Here is a 20,167-nt window from a genome sequence, read left to right as displayed (position 1 = left end):
AACTATACATCCCAGTACATGTGATGGGCACTGTCATAACTATACAGCACATACCAGTACATGTGATGGACACTGTCATGACTATACACCACATACCAGTACATGTGATGGGCACTGTCATAACTATACACCACATACCAGTACAAGTGATGGACACTGTCATGACTATACACCACATACCAGTACATGTGATGGGCACTGTCATAACAATACACCACATACCAGTACATGTGATGGGCACTGTCATGACTATACACCACATCCAAGTAAATGTGATGGGCACTGTCATAACTATACACCACATCCCAGTACAAGTGATGGGCACTGTCATAACTATACACCACATACCAGTACATGTGATGGGCACTGTCATGACTATGCACCACATACCAGTACATGTGATGGGCACTGTCATGACTATACACCACATACCAGTACATGTGATGGGCACTGTCATGACTATACACCACATCCAAGTACATGTGATGGGCACTGTCATAACTATACATCCCAGTACATGTGATGGGCACTGTCATGACTATACATCCCAGTACATGTGATGGGCACTGTCATAACTATACAGCACATCCCAGTACATGTGATGGGCACTGTCATGACTATACATCCCAGTACATGTGATGGGCACTGTCATAACTATACAGCACATCCCAGTACATGTGATGGGCACTGTCATAACTATACAGCACATCCCAGTACATGTGATGGACACTGTCATAACTATACAGCACATACCAGTACATGTGATGGGCACTGTCATGGATATACACCACATACCAGTACATGTGATGGGCACTGTCATAACTATACATCCCAGTACATGTGATGGGCACTGTCATAACTATACAGCACATCCCGGTACATGTGATGGGCACTGTCATGACTATACACCACATACCAGTACATGTGATGGGCACTGTCATAACTATACATCCCAGTACATGTGATGGGCACTGTCATGACTATACACCACATACTAGTACATGTGATGGGCACTGTCATGACTATACAGCACATACCAGTACATGTGATGGACACTGTCATAACTATACAGCACATACCAGTACATGTGATGGGCACTGTCATGACTATACACCACATACCAGTACATGTGATGGGCACTGTCATGACTATACAGCACATCCCAGTACATGTGATGGGCACTGTCATAACTATACATCCCAGTACATGTGATGGACACTGTCATAACTATACAGCACATACCAGTACATGTGATGGGCACTGTCATGGATATACACCACATACCAGTACATGTGATGGGCACTGTCATGACTATACATCCCAGTACATGTGATGGGCACTGTCATGACTATACACCACATCCCAGTACATGTGATGGGCACTGTCATAACTATAGAGCACATACCAGTACATGTGATGGGCACTGTCATAACTATACAGCACATACCAGTACATGTGATGGGCACTGTCATGACTATACACCACATACCAGTACATGTCATGGACACTGTCATGACTATACACCACATACCAGTACATGTGATGGGCACTGTCATGACTATACAGCACATACCAGTACATGTGATGGACACTGTCATAACTATACAGCACATCCCAGTACATGTGATGGGCACTGTCATAACTATACACCACATACCAGTACATGTGATGGGCACTGTCATGACTATACACCACATACCAGTACATGTGATGGGCACTGTCATAACTATACATCCCAGTACATGTGATGGGCACTGTCATGACTATACATCCCAGTACATGTGATGGACACTGTCATAACTATACACCACATCCAAGTAGGTGATGGGCACTGTCATAACTATACACCACATACCAGTACATGTGATGGGCACTGTCATGACTATACACCACATACCAGTACATGTGATGGGCACTGTCATAACTATACATCCCAGTACATGTGATGGGCACTGTCATGACTATACATCCCAGTACATGTGATGGACACTGTCATAACTATACACCACATCCAAGTAGGTGATGGGCACTGTCATAACTATACACCACATACCAGTACATGTGATGGGCACTGTCATGACTATACACCACATACCAGTACATGTGATGGGCACTGTCATAACTATACATCCCAGTACATGTGATGGGCACTGTCATGACTATACATCCCAGTACATGTGATGGACACTGTCATAACTATACAGCACATCCCAGTACATGTGATGGACACTGTCGTGACTATACACCACATACCAGTACATGTGATGGGCACTGTCATGACTATACACCACATACCAGTACATGTGATGGGCACTGTCATAACTATACATCCCAGTACATGTGATGGACACTGTCATAACTATACAGCACATCCCAGTACATGTGATGGGCACTGTCGTGACTATACACCACATACCGGTACATGTGATGGACACTGTCATGACTATACACCACATACCAGTACATGTGATGGGCACTGTCATAACTATACATCCCAGTACATGTGATGGGCACTGTCATGACTATACACCACATACCAGTACATGTGATGGACACTGTCATAACTATACACCACATACCAGTACATGTGATGGGCACTGTCATGGCTATACATCCCAGTACATGTGATGGACACTGTCATGACTATACACCACATACCAGTACATGTGATGGGCACTGTCATGGCTATACATCCCAGTACATGTGATGGACACTGTCATGACTATACACCACATACCAGTACATGTGATGGACACTGTCATAACTATACACCACATACCAGTACATGTGATGGGCACTGTCATGGCTATACACCACATACCAGTACATGTGATGGACACTGTCATGACTATACACCATATACCAGTACATGTGATCGGCACTGTCATGACTATACATCCCAGTACATGTGATGGGCACTGTCATGACTAAACACCACATCCCAGTACATGTCATGGACACTGTCGTGACTATACACCACATACCAGTACATGTGATGGGCACTGTCATGACTATACACCACATCCCAGTACATGTGATGGGCACTGTCGTGACTATACACCACATCCCAGTACATGTCATGGACACTGTCGTGACTATACACCACATACAGCTGACTTCACGTCCACACTACCAGCTGACTACCATCTACTGTCATGTTCACCCTATCAGCTGACTACCATCTACTGTCATGTTCACACCATCAGCTGACTACCATCTACTGTCATGTTCACCCTATCAGCTGACTACCATCTACTGTCATGTTCACACCATCAGCTGAGTACCATCTACTGTCATGTTCACCCTATCAGCTGAGTACCATCTACTGTCATGTTCACACCATCAGCTGACTACCATTTACTGTCATGTTCACACCATCTATACACTACATACAGCTGACTACCATCTACTGTCATGTTCACCCTATCAGTTGACTACCATCTACTGTCATGTTCACACTATCAGCTGACTACCATTTACTGTCATGTTCACACCATCTATACACTACATACAGCTGACTACCATCTACTGTCATGTTCACATCATCAGCTGACTACCATCTACTGTCATGTTCACCCTATCAGCTGACTACCATCTACTGTCATGTTCACACCATCAGCTGAGTACCATCTACTGTCATGTTCACACCATCAGCTGACTACCATTTACTGTCATTTTCACACCATCCATACACTACATACAGGTGACTACCATCTACTGTCACGTTCACCCTATCAGTTGACTACCATCTATTGTCATGTTCACCCTATCAGCTGAGTACCATCTACTGTCATGTTCACACTATCAGCTGACTACCATTTACTGTCATGTTCACACCATCTATCCACTACATACAGCTGACTACCATCTACTGTCATGTTCACACTATCAGCTGACTACCATCTATTGTCATGTTCACACTATCAGCTGACTACCATTTACTGTCATGTTCACACCATCTATACACTACATACAGCTGACTACCATCTACTGTCATGTTCACACCATCAGCTGACTACCATCTACTGTCATGTTCACCCTATCAGCTGACTACCATCTACTGTCATGTTCACCTATCAGCTGACTACCATCTACTGTCATGTTCACACCATCTATACACTACATACAGCTGACTACCATCTACTGTCATGTTCACACCATCAGCTGACTACCATCTACTGTCATGTTCACCTATCAGCTGACTACCATCAACTGTCATTCACTGATGCTATCTTTTCCCTCTGTTTTCTTGCTACTCAGTCCACACGTTTCTCTATGTTATAGAGCCATGTTCACTGCCTCGAATGAGTGAGCAAAGAAACATGTTGAATGTAAATCTGTGGACTGACACATCGTGTGCACACAGCGCTGACAACAATAAGAACAATGTCGAGCGTAAAGGTATAGAGCTTTGTGATCGAAATGGTGCTTTTATGAATCAATAATGAAATGTTTCTAGGTTACACACAACCAAATGTTTTCCCATAGACTTCTATAGTAACGTTATGATTTTTTTTTAAATAACTAAGCATTCAACAGCTATTACCTGTACGTGTGTGCACAGTTTGGCCTTAGAGCAGCAATAAAAAAAATAAAAATGACTAGCTTAGCCAGCTCCTTTTCCGAGTACCGGAAGCTAAACACACCACCCCCAGTTTCGCACCAAATGTCACCTACTTGAAAATAGCTGTGGTCACATTCAGCATAAGTCATCATGTTGAAAAAGACAGTACTAAATATAGAAAAACATGGTCAGTTTTAATAACTGGATGGATGTACATTTGAAAGACATAAAAATCTTACAGAATATCCTCCAATCACAGCCTGCAGATATCTCTCGATCTGCACTGAAGGCTCCCTACGAAAACCGCACTCTCCAAACTGGTACTGATTTGGTGTAGTAGAACCTGTAGACAAATCAGAATATATTTGCACTTGTCAAATCTGTGATTTATATGTTGTATATATATGTAGCTTCTCAGAAAAAAAATGGAAATTGGATTAAGCTTCACTACTTGTTCCTATCCAGCATGTCTATATGGCACCAGAATACATAGTTTTGATGCACAGAAAGAGTTGTGAGAGTTTAATGATGTACACTTCATCAATGTTTTACAAAAGGCATTTCTGTATTAATAAAGAAGATTTTACCTTCATGCACTGACCATGGAAGTTCATTTATATTTCATAAAAGATGGTGGTCAGGGGTCAATTCTATAAATGATTGAGGCTGCATAGATCATATCACCCTAAAATATTTTTTCGACTAAAAAAATTGAACAAATCTTTAAACCTCAAAACCAGTTACAATACATATTTAAAATTGAGTAGTGGTCTGTTGTTTGCCTTCCTTTGCTGACATCATCAGAACATAGCAGAGTCTGCTACATTCATGGAATATGGTTTTGACACTCATGACATGATGCGATTGATATTGTTTGAGATTGCTCGAACTTACACCATCCATTGTTTATATAATTAAACACTCAAATGGCTGTCAGCATTTGGTAAATCATCTATGGAGGGGCTATCACAAATGTTTGTGCTTTCATATACTCCAAAAATCAAAAGTATAATCCTCTATGATATAGGCTGATGACATAAGTACACATGGAAAGGAATCAGAAAAAAAATCTCAAAATTGGACAGAGAGCATGGAATTCAGGCCAACAATAAGCAAGGGACACATTAAGCAGCTTTAAAGTCATCATATATGTAAGGCTGGATAATGAACTTTACCAGAAAATAGGAAATAAAGGGGTGCATTGTTAACAGCAATCTCACACACTGACCAGTGAACCATACCGCCTATTAAAGCCGAGGAATTGAAATGGACCCTCAAGTAGTAAAAAGCTTTTTGAAACCACAACATGGAAGGAAATTACACTTAACTCTATTGATTTATTTAGTTAAGACTTTAAAATACTCACAAGACATCAAACATTCTTACTGTTTAATGTTTCAAGGTGGCTAAACTTGCTTATTTCAGTTATTTGCCAGTTTCAATGAAACAAAGTTAAAATTCCATATAATTTTGAAAATGTACAGCTTATTCTGACATAAATGTAATTCTTTTTATTCACAATTAACAGTGTCATGCAATACCAGCTTAAAATAGTGTTTCTCTCCAATAATTTATGGGTTTATAGGGGAATGAAAGATACAATGCATTTTACTAAACAGGGGAGATAATTTAGTTTTGTCGAACACTATCACATTCTTTACAGATGATTTCAGAACCATAATGTTACATTCCAAAAGAGCCAGTGGGTATTATTTTCATCTAAGCAGGTTCTGGGACTGGTGTATAGCCCTTACTTCATGTTTGCAAACTAAAAAACTGCACAGTGAGGCATTAAGGGAGCACTGTCAGAAATGTCTAGTGCATGAGGGTCATCTTATTATGGCACTTGATAGTGAGCAACAGAGGGGCCTCAAGTGGACTGGGGCTCTTAAATGTACTTACTGTACCTACATGTCCAAGTTCCACAACTTCTACAAGGTAATAAAGCGCAGCGAGGCAAAACAAGGGTTGTCGATCACACACTGCCAACACCGGACTTCGGATCAGCTTCTCCAAATGCCAAATTCGATGTCGAAACTCCTACTTCTTCTGCATGAGTGCACATATACCTCCCCAGTCAACATCAGGCATGTGAAAAGCTGAAAAAAGTGTTCAGACAATATCAAATGGCAAACCAGTTTGGATATAACAGCCAGGAGTCAGTTCTTGAGGGGACAAAATAATTATTTGAAAGTTATATGAGTGAAAAATAAGTCTGTTTTAAGAAACTTAATAGAAAAATAGCATCATTCATTCACACAAGAGCACCTAACAGAAAGACATATTGGTATGCTACATTGTTTACTATAAATAAGGGGATGTTTGACATATTCTGCTGTCAGCAGTGTACATGCTTCATATTCAAGATAACGGCATCGCGTAACTTGACTGGCAAGCGATTGACACAAGGCAGAAAATGTTGTGGCAGTGGTGACTTTATCCTAATTTGTTGTCAAATTCATCAGTTTCAACAAATTCAGAAGGCAGGAGGAGGGTTTGTTGGACAGAGGTACCCTGGGGGGTTCATGCTGAGATCGACCACAATGCGAAGCAACATTCATTTCCAGCCCATCCAAATGCTCCATTCAACCCAAAATGTCCCCAACTTCACTGTCATTATTTTTAAATTTGCCTCCATGGTGTATCCATGGTGAAATATAAACAGAAAAGCATGTAAAGTATGAATTACTGAAATGTGCACTCACCCTACAGGTTACACACAACCAAATGTTTTCCCATAGACTTCTATAGTAACGTTATGATTTTTTTTTAAATAACTAAGCATTCAACAGCTATTACCTGTACGTGTGTGCACAGTTTGGCCTTAGAGCAGCAATAAAAAAAATAAAAATGACTAGCTTAGCCAGCTCCTTTTCCGAGTACCGGAAGCTAAACACACCACCCCCAGTTTCGCACCAAATGTCACCTACTTGAAAATAGCTGTGGTCACATTCAGCATAAGTCATCATGTTGAAAAAGACAGTACTAAATATAGAAAAACATGGTCAGTTTTAATAACTGGATGGATGTACATTTGAAAGACATAAAAATCTTACAGAATATCCTCCAATCACAGCCTGCAGATATCTCTCGATCTGCACTGAAGGCTCCCTACGAAAACCGCACTCTCCAAACTGGTACTGATTTGGTGTAGTAGAACCTCTAGGCTTGCTTTTGTTGTTGGAGAAACACTTGTTCACAATGTGTTGTCTCTTTGAAACTCTGTAGACCACATTAAGATATTGGAACGTTGCCCTTGTTATGTAAGTGGTCAAGTCAAAATAGCTACATTCAGGTCTTGAGACCCATGAAGATCCGGGCTAGAATTGGTCATTTACAAGCCATGCTTGTCGTATGAGGCGGCTAGTATGATTTTGTTGTCAGGCTCGCTGACTTTGTTGGTGCATGTCATTGTATCCTAATTGCATAGATCGATACTCATGATGTCAATCACTGGATTGTCTGGTCTAGACTCCAATATTTATAGACCACTGTCATATAGCTGGAATATTCCTGAGTGTGTTGCTTTAAAAAAACAAAAAAACATGATGTTAATGATCTGCTAAACACAGCATCTGTGGAACCAAATAACCAAGTGATTGCAAGATTCTTGTCAGGTTATTGGAAATATTATGACCAAGTACATGTCATCAGATTATGTATTTCCAATTCTTAGTTCTTATTCTTTATGAAGGTGTGCTTGGTGTGAACCTGGGCAAAAACAAGACATCAACCGATTCAGGGCAGGACTATGTGAGAGGTGTGAAGAAGTTCGGCTGTGTGGCTGATTACCTAGTCATCAACGTGTCCAGCCCAAACACACCTGGCTTGCGAAGTCTGCAGGGTCGGCAGCAGCTGGAGGACCTCCTAGATAAAGTATGGTGGATTCTGTTTTAATAGGACTTGTGTCAGGACAAATATTTAGTCCAGTGTAGACATAATTAGTGAGATTATAACAGGAATTACATACCTTGCTGTCATATAAACAGACAAGGTCAAGACACGTACAACAATTTATTCGGGTAAAATGTTGTTTGACTTTATGTATGATGTTGTAAATGTTATGCAAGTCACTGAACTACAAGAATACAGAGTTGTAAATGTTGTACAAGTCTTTATTCAGTCACTGAACTACAAGTATACAGAGTTGTAAATGTTTTACAAGTCTTTATTCAGTCACTGAACTACAAGAATACAGAGTTGTAAATGTTGTACAAGTCTTTATTCAGTCATTGAACTACAAGTAAACAAAGTTGTAAATGTTGTACAAGTCTTTATTCAGTCATTGAACTACAAGCATAATGAGTTGTAAATGTGTACAAGTCTTTATTCAGTCATTGAACTACAAGTATACAGAGTTGTAAATGTGTACAGTCTTTATTCAGTCATTGAACTCTAATAAGTAAACAGTTGTTCCTGTTGTACAGGTGGTGACTGCACGGGATGATCTGGGAGGGAGTTATAAGCCGCCCCTGCTAGTGAAGATAGCGCCTGACCTCACTGACCAGGACAAGCAGGATATTGCAGCAGTTGTCTCTAAGAAGAAGGTGAGACTCTCGCCATCTTGTCCTACCAGTTGGGGAAAGGGATTTTTCATTGTATTCAGGATCGTTGCACTTATATACTGGGATATGTGTGTGCATGAGTGTGTGTGTGTGTGTGTTTGTGTGTTTGTGAAGCTGCTTTTACTAGTCTGGCAGGGTAACAACAAGTACTGTCTTTAAAAGTCTTTTGGTATGATACTGCCAAGGTTTGAACCCCCAGCCATAGGCTCTCCAGGCAGATGCTACTATGCTGCAAGTCCTTGTCAAATTCAGGGATGTGAAATCTGCACGGAAACGCGGAAAATAACAGTAGTCCTCGGAAAAAAACAACCCCACCCTGACTTTTCCTCTTTTTTTCGTGAAAACCTGCTCTCATCCCTGCAAATTTTGCAACTGTTAGTTCCTTTTATAAACTGATCCATGGATTGAGCTGAAAACAATTTGTTTGTACATGTATTTTTGTTTTTTCACAGTGTGGTGTTGATGGTCTGATTGTAACAAACACAACTGTGTCCCGTCCCCCAAGTCTTTTGAGTGATGACAAGGCTGAGATAGGTGGATTGAGTGGAGAGCCTCTGAAAACCCTGTCAACTGCCACAGTCAGAGACATGTACAGACTAACCCAAGGTACACTTGTCTGTCCACTGCCACAGTCAGAGACATGTACAGACTAACCCAAGGTACACTTGTCTGTCCACTGCCACAGTCAGAGACATGTACAGACTAACCCAAGGTACACTTGTCTGTCAACTGCCACAGTCAGAGACATGTACAGACTAACCCAAGGTACACTTGTCTGTCAACTGCCACAGTCAGAGACATGTACAGACTAACCCAAGGTACACTTGTCTGTCAACTGCCACAGTCAGAGACATGTACAGACTAACCCAAGGTACACTTGTCTGTCAACTGCCACAGTCAGAGACATGTACAGACTAACCCAAGGTACACTTTTCTGTCCACTGCCACAGTCAGAGACATGTACAGACTAACCCAAGGTACACTTGTCTGTCCCCTGCCACAGTCAGAGACATGTACAGACTAACCCAAGGTACACTTGTCTGTCCACTGCCACAGTCAGAGACATGTACAGACTAACCCAAGGTACACTTGTCTGTCCACTGCCACAGTAAGAGACATGTACAGACTAACCCAAGGTACACTTGTCTGTCCACTGCCACAGTCAGAGACATGTACAGACTAACCCAAGGTACACTTGTCTGTCAACTGCCACAGTCAGAGACATGTACAGACTAACCCAAGGTACACTTGTCTGTCCACTGCCACAGTCAGAGACATGTACAGACTAACCCAAGGTACACTTGTCTGTCCCCTGCCACAGTCAGAGACATGTACAGACTAACCCAAGGTACACTTGTCTGTCCACTGCCACAGTCAGAGACATGTACAGACTAACCCAAGGTACACTTGTCTGTCCACTGCCACAGTAAGAGACATGTACAGACTAACCCAAGGTACACTTGTCTGTCCACTGCCACAGAGACATGTACAGACTAACCCAAGGTACACTTGTCTTTCCGCTGCCACAGTCAGAGACATGTACAGACTAACCCAAGGTACACTTGTCTGTCCCCTGCCACAGTAAGAGACATGTACAGACTAACCCAAGGTACACTTGTCTGTCCACTGCCACAGTAAGAGACATGTACAGACTAACCCAAGGTACACTTGTCTGTCCACTGCCACAGTCAGAGACATGTACAGACTAACCCAAGGTACACTTGTCTGTCAACTGCCACAGTCAGAGACATGTACAGACTAACCCAAGGTACACTTGTCTGTCCACTGCCACTGTCAGAGACATGTACAGACTAACCCAAGGTACACTTGTCTGTCCACTGCCACAGTCAGAGACATGTACAGACTAACCCAAGGTACACTTGTCTGTCAACTGCCACAGTAATTGACATGTACAGACTAAACCAAGGTACACTTGTCTGTCCACTGCCACAGTCAGAGACATGTACAAACTACACAAGGTACACTTGTCTGTCCCCTTCCACAGTAAGAGACATGTACAGACTAACCCAAGGTACACTTGTCTGTCCACTGCCACAGTAAGAGACATGTACAGACTAACCCAAGGTACACTTGTCTGTCCACTGCCACAGTCAGAGACATGTACAGACTAACCCAAGGTACACTTGTCTGTCCACTGTCACAGAGACATGTACAGACTAACCCAAGGTACACTTGTCTGTCCACTGTCACAGAGACATGTACAGACTAACCCAAGGTACACTTGTCTGTCCACTGCCACAGTAAGAGACATGTACAGACTAACCCAAGGTACACTTGTCTGTCCACTGCCACAGTAAGAGACATGTACAGACTAACCCAAGGTACACTTGTCTGTCCACTGTCACAGAGACATGTACAGACTAAACCAAGGTACACTTGTCTGTCCACTGCCACAGTAAGAGACATGTACAGACTAACCCAAGGTACACTTGTCTGTCCACTGCCACAGTAAGAGACATGTCATTGACGAGTGTTGATATATTTGATACCAGTAGACACAAGTCTGAGATTCTATTTATCATTCAGTGTTCTGAGTGTAAAAAGTGCAGGTAGCCAGCTTCAGTAACAGAGATAAGTGATGTCATTTGATTGTGTTGTCTATGATATCACAGTGATCTGCAAAGCATTGTTAAAAAACTTCCTCATTTCTCTGGTCACTACAACCACCTAATAAAGAGAACAAAGCTTTCTAAGAAGTAAAACATTCCACAGATGTTCTATGGGGGACATGCCTGGTAATTTGGCAAGCCAGTCTAAAGCCCCTACACCTACTTTCCATAGGTAATTGGTATCAATGTGAGCTGACAATCCGTGCAAAAGGTACAAGACATAAGATTTGGAAACATATCGCTGGCCTGTCAAGTTTCCCATTCAGGATAATCAGATCATTTCTCCTGTTGCATATGATCCCACCCTACAACATTAGACTACCACCCCCATATGGTCATGGTCAAGGATCGTAGGTTGTGCGTACCACTCACCGGTTCGATACCAACGTTTCCTGCCATCTGTGTATAGCAGGCAGATCCCTCATTCATCAGTAAACATGGTGTCAAGCCAGTTTCTCACTGCTCGACACTGGTGTGACCTGGCCAACATTAATCGTTGGTGCCTATGGTGAACAAACACAGCCTTCGAAGGACATCTCACATTCAGGTGGCCTTGATAGTCTGTTATTAACTGTTAATGTTGAAATTCATCTTTCTGTCATGGTACAACTCATTATGGTAGATCTCAATTGGTAGCATAGGGCAATTAATCTAAAAAGAAAATCAGTCTGTTGCAGTAACATGATTTTAGGCCTGGTTTGATGATACAAGTCCGAGTGGCACAAAATTACTTGATTGGACTTACCATGCATTCAGGCAAATTGTAATTAGGACACCCCACCTTCTGTTGCCCAGGTAATTTGTTATTATCACCCCACATTCTGTTGCCCCTGTAATTTGTGATTAGGACACCCCACCTTCTGTTGCCCCTGTAATTTGTGATTAGGACACCCCACCTTCTATTGCCCCAGTAATTTGTGATTAGGACACCCCACCTTCTATTGCCCCGGTAATTTGTGATTAGGACACCCCACCTTCTATTGCCCCAGTAATTTGTGATTACGACACCCCACCTTCTATTGCCCCGGTAATTTGTGATTAGGACACCCCACCTTCTATTGCCCATGTAATTTATGATTAGGACACCCCACCTTCTATTGCCCCAGTAATTTGTGATTAGGACACCCCACCTTCTATTGCCCCAGTAATTTGTGAGCAGGACACTCCACCTTCTATTGCCCCTGTAATTTGTGAGCAGGACACCCCACCTTCTATTGCCCCGGTAATTTGTGAGCAGGACACCCCACCTTCTATTGCCCCAGTAATTTGTGATTAGGACACCCCACCTTCTATTGCCCCTGTAATTTGTGAGCAGGACACTCCACCTTCTATTGCCCCTGTAATTTGTGAGCAGGACACCCCACCTTCTATTGCCCCGGTAATTTGTGATTAGGACACCCCACCTTCTATTGCCCCAGTAATTTGTGAGCAGGACACTCCACCTTCTATTGCCCCTGTAATTTGTGAGCAGGACACCCCACCTTCTATTGCCCCGGTAATTTGTGAGCAGGACACCCCACCTTCTATTGCCCCTGTAATTTATGATTAGGACACCCCACCTTCTATTGCCCCAGTAATTTGTGATTAGGACACTCCACCTTCTGTTGCCCCAGTAATTTGTGAGCAGGACACTCCACCTTCTATTGCCCAGGTAATTTGTGAGCAGGACACCCCACCTTCTATTGCCCCAGTAATTTGTGATTAGGACACCCCACCTTCTATTGCCCCAGTAATTTGTGAGCAGGACACTCCACCTTCTATTGCCCCTGTAATTTGTGATTAGGACACCCCACCTTCTATGACCCCGGTAATTTGTGAGCAGGACACTCCACCTTCTATTGCCCCAGTAATTTGTAAGCAGGACACCCCACCTTCTATTGCCCCGGTAATTTGTGAGCAGGACACCCCACCTTCTATTGCCCTGGTAATTTGTGAGCAGGACACCCCACCTTCTATTGCCCCAGTAATTTGTGATTAGGACACCCCACCTTCTATTGCCCCTGTAATTTGTGATTAGGACACCCCACCTTCTATTGCCCCTGTAATTTGTGATTAGGACACCCAACCTTCTATTGCCCCAGTAATTTGTGATTAGGACACCCCACCTTCTATTGCCCCTGTAATTTGTGATTAGGACACCCCACCTTCTATTGCCCCAGTAATTTGTGAGCAGGACAACCCACCTTCTATTGCCCCTGTAATTTGTGAGCAGGACACCCCACCTTCTATTGCCCCAGTAATTTGTGATTAGGACACCCAACCTTCTTTTGCCCCGGTAATTTGTGATTAGGACACCCCACCTTCTATTGCCCCAGTAATTTGTGAGCAGGACACCCCACCTTCTATTGCCCCAGTAATTTGTGAGCAGGACACCCCACCTTCTATTGCCCCAGTAATTTGTGATTAGGACACCCAACCTTCTTTTGCCCCGGTAATTTGTGATAAGGACACCCCACCTTAGCCTGCACACATACACATGGTGATTTGCTTGTTGTTAGATGTGTGTGATAGGAGATCCTACACACCTGTTTTACAGTGCCCTATCTCAGTATGTCCATAGTACAAATTGTACTGTACAATCCATAGTTTTATTCGGTAGTATATGAATATAGCATGTCACCAAATCCATACTGAAGTATGAAAGATATTTTTAAAACTCTCTGGTTATGGAAGTGTTCATAGTATATCTAGACTTATTTTTGTGATATGATATATTACAGATTTCATTCAATATTATTTAGATTAGTTTAGGTGAAATCATGTGTGAACTGATTGGCCTATCGCACAAATTTACAAACTATTATTTTCAGCAAATCGATGTTATGCTGTTGACACTGAATCTAGCCTTAGTCATACAAACCATATTTTACACATATCCATATGCCATACTTTGACTTGGGAAAAGTCATATTTATTGTTGTCTATTATTTGTCAACATAATGTGTTCATGGTCAAAGTAGCAAGCCCACAGGAAGCCTCACATGGTGAAATAATACATGAAAAATATACAACAATATACCAAATTCTATGGTTATGATTATTTCTATTTGAAATATATTTAGTGAAAACTGTAATAACAAGCTCTTAGAAAATTTCATTCCTGGTAAAATAATTGTTACAGATGGAATTTCTTTGGAACATTGCATATAAAATACTTTTCAGTAATGTTATTGGGTATTTTTTAACTGAATTGCCAGTAGATTTGGTTGAAAATGTTTCTACAGCTGTTTGCTATTTCCAGCTTATTTTACAAGACACATGGTAATGTTAATGTCTGCATATAAAAGAATGTCTTGCACAGTAAATACAATTGAAATTGTAAATCATCATGTCCAGTGATGTTTTACACAGAGTTTATGTTTTCATTGACCAAGTTTGTTATCTCCTGTTCATTCACCTGAAGCAATTATGTATGGAATGTGAGTATGAAATATGTTTTGCATGATCTGTCTTTTTAAATTCAATCCCAGGTAAGATTCCTATCATCGGTGTTGGCGGGATAAGCTCTGGTGTAGATGCCTATGAGAAGATCCGTGCTGGCGCGAGTCTGGTGCAGCTGTACACAGCCCTGGTCTACCAGGGGCCTCCTGTTGTCAGCCGCATCAAGAGGGAGCTCCAGGAACTCCTGCAGTAAGTATGCCCTCCTTACTGTCACGGGGAGACAAGGGCGTCATGCTCTTCTGTTGCTGTCATGCTTCACTCAAATGATTAAGTGATGACCGATCTACAATAACTTTAGTGTGTCACTTTCCCTTGTGGTTAGTGACATAGATGATAATCCAATACATATAGCAGTAATACTAATTTAATAAAATAACAGCCACCAAATGGAACAGAAAAACAGTCATTTGTGTATGCAAGCATGTGCCATTTTTCATCTCAGCCAAATATCTGTAATGCTAGCTCTAGTACCTTCTTATGGGTAGAAATTACTCCTATTTGTATCGTTCCCTATATCTATCCTCACATCCACAGAGTACTGTATGTGCTCGTAGATGTGTAAGTCACAGTGTGCTGTTGCAGGTCTGATGGCTACTCCAACATATCCCAGGCTGTGGGAGCTGACCACAGGGACAAGTGAGTGACCACCCAGGCATGTACAATCATACACGTGATAGCTCCCATGAAGGAGAAGACACACTGTGGCAGCTGTGGTGAAGGTCGAGGAGTTTTGGCAAACTGCCAAATGATGTGACTGATGTATGTGGAACTCTACACATAGCTGGTTTATGTAGAGACGAGACAGCTGTAGTCTTTACCAAGAACCATTTTCTGAGGAGTGTTTTGCTGCCTTTAAAGATACTCAGGAATGTCATGACTGATCACCTTGCCAACATTGGTTGGCATATCTACAACTGTGACCTTTGCTTTTGATAACTGTGTTGACATATGTCCGAAAATGTTAGAGCCAGAGGTGTAAATACACATAAACATAAAATTAGAATTAAAATCTCATCAAAAAAATTCAGACAGATGAAATTAGAAATGAGAAAGTGCCAGCCGTCTTTCCCATGTACCACTCTATTTTATCTCTGTTGAAATATGGATTTTGATACTGTAGTTTTATCTGCAATGGGTTTGTGCCAAAAACTCACATAAAAGAAGTGTTTAGATCTGCTCTGAAGTTGTCATATTGTCATTTCTTAGCCTAAGATGGTATTTTCTGTAAGGAAGGTCACCTGAATACTGTCTCTGTTCTGTTTTGGCATGGAACATTTAGCATGGTCAAGGGACATAAGTGGAGACCTTTCCCTACCCTTACATAATAGTCAAGGGACATCTGTGAAGACCTTTCCCTACCCTAACATAATGGTCAAGGGACATCAGTGGAGACCTTTCCCTACCCTAACATAATGGTCAAGGGACATCAGTGAAGACCTTTCCCTACCCTAACATAATGGTCAAGGGACATCAGTGGAGACCTTTCCCTACCCTAACATAACGGTCAAGGGACATCAGCGGAGACCTTTCCCTACCCTAACATAATGGTCAAGGGACATCAGTGGAGACCTTTCCCTACCCTAACATAATGGTCAAGGGACATCAGTGGAGACCTTTCCCTACCCTAACATAATGGTCAAGGGACATCAGCGGAGACCTTTCCCTACCCTAACATAATGGTCAAGGGACATCAGTGGAGACCTTTCCCTACCCTAAAATAATGGTCAAGGGACATCAGTGGAGACCTTTCCCTGCCCTAACATAATGGTCAAGGGACATCAGTGGAGACCTTTCCCTACCCTAACATAATGGACAAGGGACATCAGTGGTGACCTTTCCCTTCCCTAACATAATGGTCAAGTGACATCAGCGGAGACCTTTCCCTACCCTAACATAATGGTCAAGGGACATCAGTGGAGACCTTTCCCTACCCTAACATAATGGTCAAGTGACATAAGTGGAGACCTTTCCCTACCCTAACATAATGGTCAAGGGACATCAGCGGAGACCTTTCCCTACCCTCACAGAATGGTCAAGGGACATCAGTGAAGACCTTTCCCTACCCTAACATAATGGACGTAAAATGATATCCACCTAACACTGACCGGTCACATTCCCTTGCATGATCATCAGATCCGTCCTGTTGTCGTATGTGATGCCAGCCCAGACCATGATGCTGCCGCCACCGTACCTGTGGGCTGTCGACTGCTGCAAGATAGTACCTCTCTCCACACAGTCTCCAAACACGTTGTCCACCATCTGTACAACGTAAACAGAACCTTGATTCATCAAAAAACAAGGTGTATCTCCAATGACGACCTCCAAACGGCTGTGTCCACTGTTGTCTGGGGCACATATGTGCCACAGTCAAATGTATTCCTCTGAAAGGATATCTTGATTTCAGAATTTGTTTCATATTGTTTAGGTTGAAAGTCGGATCCCTGTGGCAAGCCTGATGTTGTCCCTCAGTTCTGGTGCAGAAATGAATGTGTTCCTCAATGCAATGGTGCATACATATCGATTGTTTGAGTAACTCATTGCAAGTGTAATTAGTCTGTTGAGGCCATTTGTATATTAGTGACAGACAGTTGAATGCGATAGGGCTATTCCACTGTTAAACGTTGGGCAGCTATATTTAAGGCTGGGAGAACAAGCCTTGATGATGATGACCTTAGGTCTGGATGTCGCTCAACTTCCATCAATGAAGATTCAATAAAAGAGATGGGAAAATGTATTCTGTCAGATACACGTATTACCATGGCTGAACTTGAGGAAGACACAGGTCTAAACCAAGGATCCATTGAAACTATTATTCATGAACATTTACAGATGAATAAGATATCTGCTAGTTGGTTGCTAAAGTTTCTAAATTCTGATCTTAATGAAACAAGAACTGACATTGCCAGAGAAACTTTTAGAGCTAATTGAGGAGGATTTTGTCAAATTCAAAAAGAGATAATCATTAGTAACGGGTGATGATCCATGGAATGCCACCATTCCCCTTCTCAAGCACCAAAGAAATTCAAGTCTTCAAGGTCAGTGAAGAAAGCTATGGCCACTGTATTCTGGGATGCAAAGAGTGTGATCCTTGTTGATTACTTAGAAAGTCAAAAGACGATTACCGGTGCCTACTATGCTGATTTGCTTCATAGCATGAGAGATTCTATCAAAGAAAAGTGGCGAGGAATACTGACTGCTGGGGTTCTACTACTTCATGACGATTCTTCTTCTCACACCTCTCGACTTGCAAAGGCTGCTGTGCGACAATGTGGGTTCGAAGAGCTTCCTCATCATCTATACTCACCAGACCTGGCACCAAGTGATGTCAACATGTTGCCTAAACCGAATGAACACCTTCGTGGAAAATGCTATGACCACAAAGATGACCTAAAATCTGCTGTAAATGGGGTTTCAGAGTGGCTTCAGGAAACCCCTCCCTGACTGGAATTGAAAAACTTCCCTATCGACATGAGAAGTGTACTGAAAAGCAGGGAGATTATGTTGTAACATAAAATTAAAAAGACTTTCACAATTCTTGGTTTTGTTTGTTAGGCTTAGAACCTTTAGACAAGCCTTCGTACTTTTGAAAAAAAGTGACAAATTGTCTCGGGCCATCATAATCAGATAATGCGAAATGTAACAACTATGGGTTATACATTAACAGTGAAACTTGAAATCGACCCTCTAAACATTCAGTGGCAGCTTCACAAATCCCAAAGGTGCAGTCATTATAGAATCATTGTGTCTTCAAGCTGGATTACAGGTGAACAGGACATTTCTAGTCATTAATATATATATCTGCGTGTGGTAGGTCAATTAAGAATTGACTCACTTTGTTTGAGTTCATTGGAGTATGAACCTTCATAGAGCGAGGGCCAAACTGTATGAACGTCGGAGCTTGCAACAAAGTGAAGTCAATTCTTATATTTTCTATATCACTATTTTTCACCTTAAAGGATGAAGGGGATGGTCGGGTAGCCTAGTGGTTAAAGCGTTCGCTCGTCACGCTAGAGATCCGGGTTCGATTCCTGACATTGGTACAATGTATGAAGCCTTTCACTCACCCTTAACGGATGTTTCCTATCACGAATAAATACAGAAGCGTTGTTTCTGATCATTTAAACCCTTTGTGATCGAAACAGACCTTTCTCATCTAATGAGGATATTATTTGAGTACATTTGTTGCACAGAAACTACAAAAATGGTTCCTGTAGAGCATGTTAAGCATACATACGCTCATGTCACGTCTCGTTTTGAAGAACTATTTTATTCCGCGGTACAGCTTGTTGTTATATGGCTGTCAGCGTAAACATGAAGTCACACATCCTAAATATAATTGTGTTTAGATCTTGCCCAACATCTTTTGAGGTAAGAAATTGTGCTAAAAAAAACTATAAGAATTGACTTTCACTAGCTCCAACTTCCATACAATGTTTGGCCCTCATTCTATGAAGGTTCATACTCCATTGAACTCACACAAAGTGAAAGTCAATTCTAAAATGTACGTCAATTTCGCGGTCATGTGACCAACCTCTCTTCAAATGAAAAAGCCGTATATCGTTTAAACTTCAAATTAAAAAAATCATTTTACAATGAACAGATTTTTTTGTGAGTAAATTAACACCACAAATACTGCGTGACAGTGTTGGGGTGTTTCTCAATTTGTCCTGCTGTTTGAAACTTGTAACACCACACTAGTTCATTTGTCTTGAACTACTAAGCACTTGTTGAGTTGAGTTTACGTCGAGGATCAGTGTTGGAGAGCATGGTGGTTGTCTTGGCGCCGCCCTTCTCAATCGGCACCAGGAGTTCAAGCAGAGGCAGCAGACGACGTAGGTGGTGGTCTACCGCTATAAGGGCCTTCGATATGTTATTGAGGGGTTCCAGCGCCATCACTAGATCTACAACCTTGCCTTCCAGAGACGCCAAGCCTTCCTGGTTCAGTGCGTCCTCATCCTCGGAACAAT

At 42.0% G+C, this 20,167-nt stretch overlaps 1 protein-coding gene across 3 annotated transcripts in view; it reads left to right on the top strand.

Annotated features, from left to right (window-relative positions):
* The window catches only part of LOC139454210 (dihydroorotate dehydrogenase (quinone), mitochondrial-like), a 30,313-nt gene extending 12,493 nt beyond the window's left edge, over positions 1–17,820 (top strand). For 2 of the 3 annotated variants that reach the window (XM_071235783.1, XM_071235784.1), the window contains exons 5-10: positions 4,285–4,401; positions 8,259–8,440; positions 8,992–9,111; positions 9,582–9,735; positions 15,230–15,389; positions 15,783–17,820. In XM_071235783.1, the coding sequence (XP_071091884.1) occupies positions 4,285–4,401; positions 8,259–8,440; positions 8,992–9,111; positions 9,582–9,735; positions 15,230–15,389; positions 15,783–15,840 (791 nt within the window). In that variant the 3' untranslated portion in view covers positions 15,841–17,820. The remainder of the gene's footprint in view (positions 1–4,284; positions 4,402–8,258; positions 8,441–8,991; positions 9,112–9,581; positions 9,736–15,229; positions 15,390–15,782) is intronic. The other variant, XM_071235785.1, reaches the window with a different exon arrangement.
* The last annotated feature ends 2,347 nt before the right edge of the window (positions 17,821–20,167 follow it).

The sequence above is a fragment of the Haliotis cracherodii genome, unplaced genomic scaffold (assembly GCF_022045235.1).
Source record: "Haliotis cracherodii isolate W230 unplaced genomic scaffold, xgHalCrac1.p SCAF_10, whole genome shotgun sequence".
Classification (NCBI taxonomy): domain Eukaryota; kingdom Metazoa; phylum Mollusca; class Gastropoda; order Lepetellida; family Haliotidae; genus Haliotis; species Haliotis cracherodii.
The sequence above is the reverse complement of the archived record's forward strand: the minus strand, read 5'-3'. Positions and strand labels throughout refer to the sequence as shown.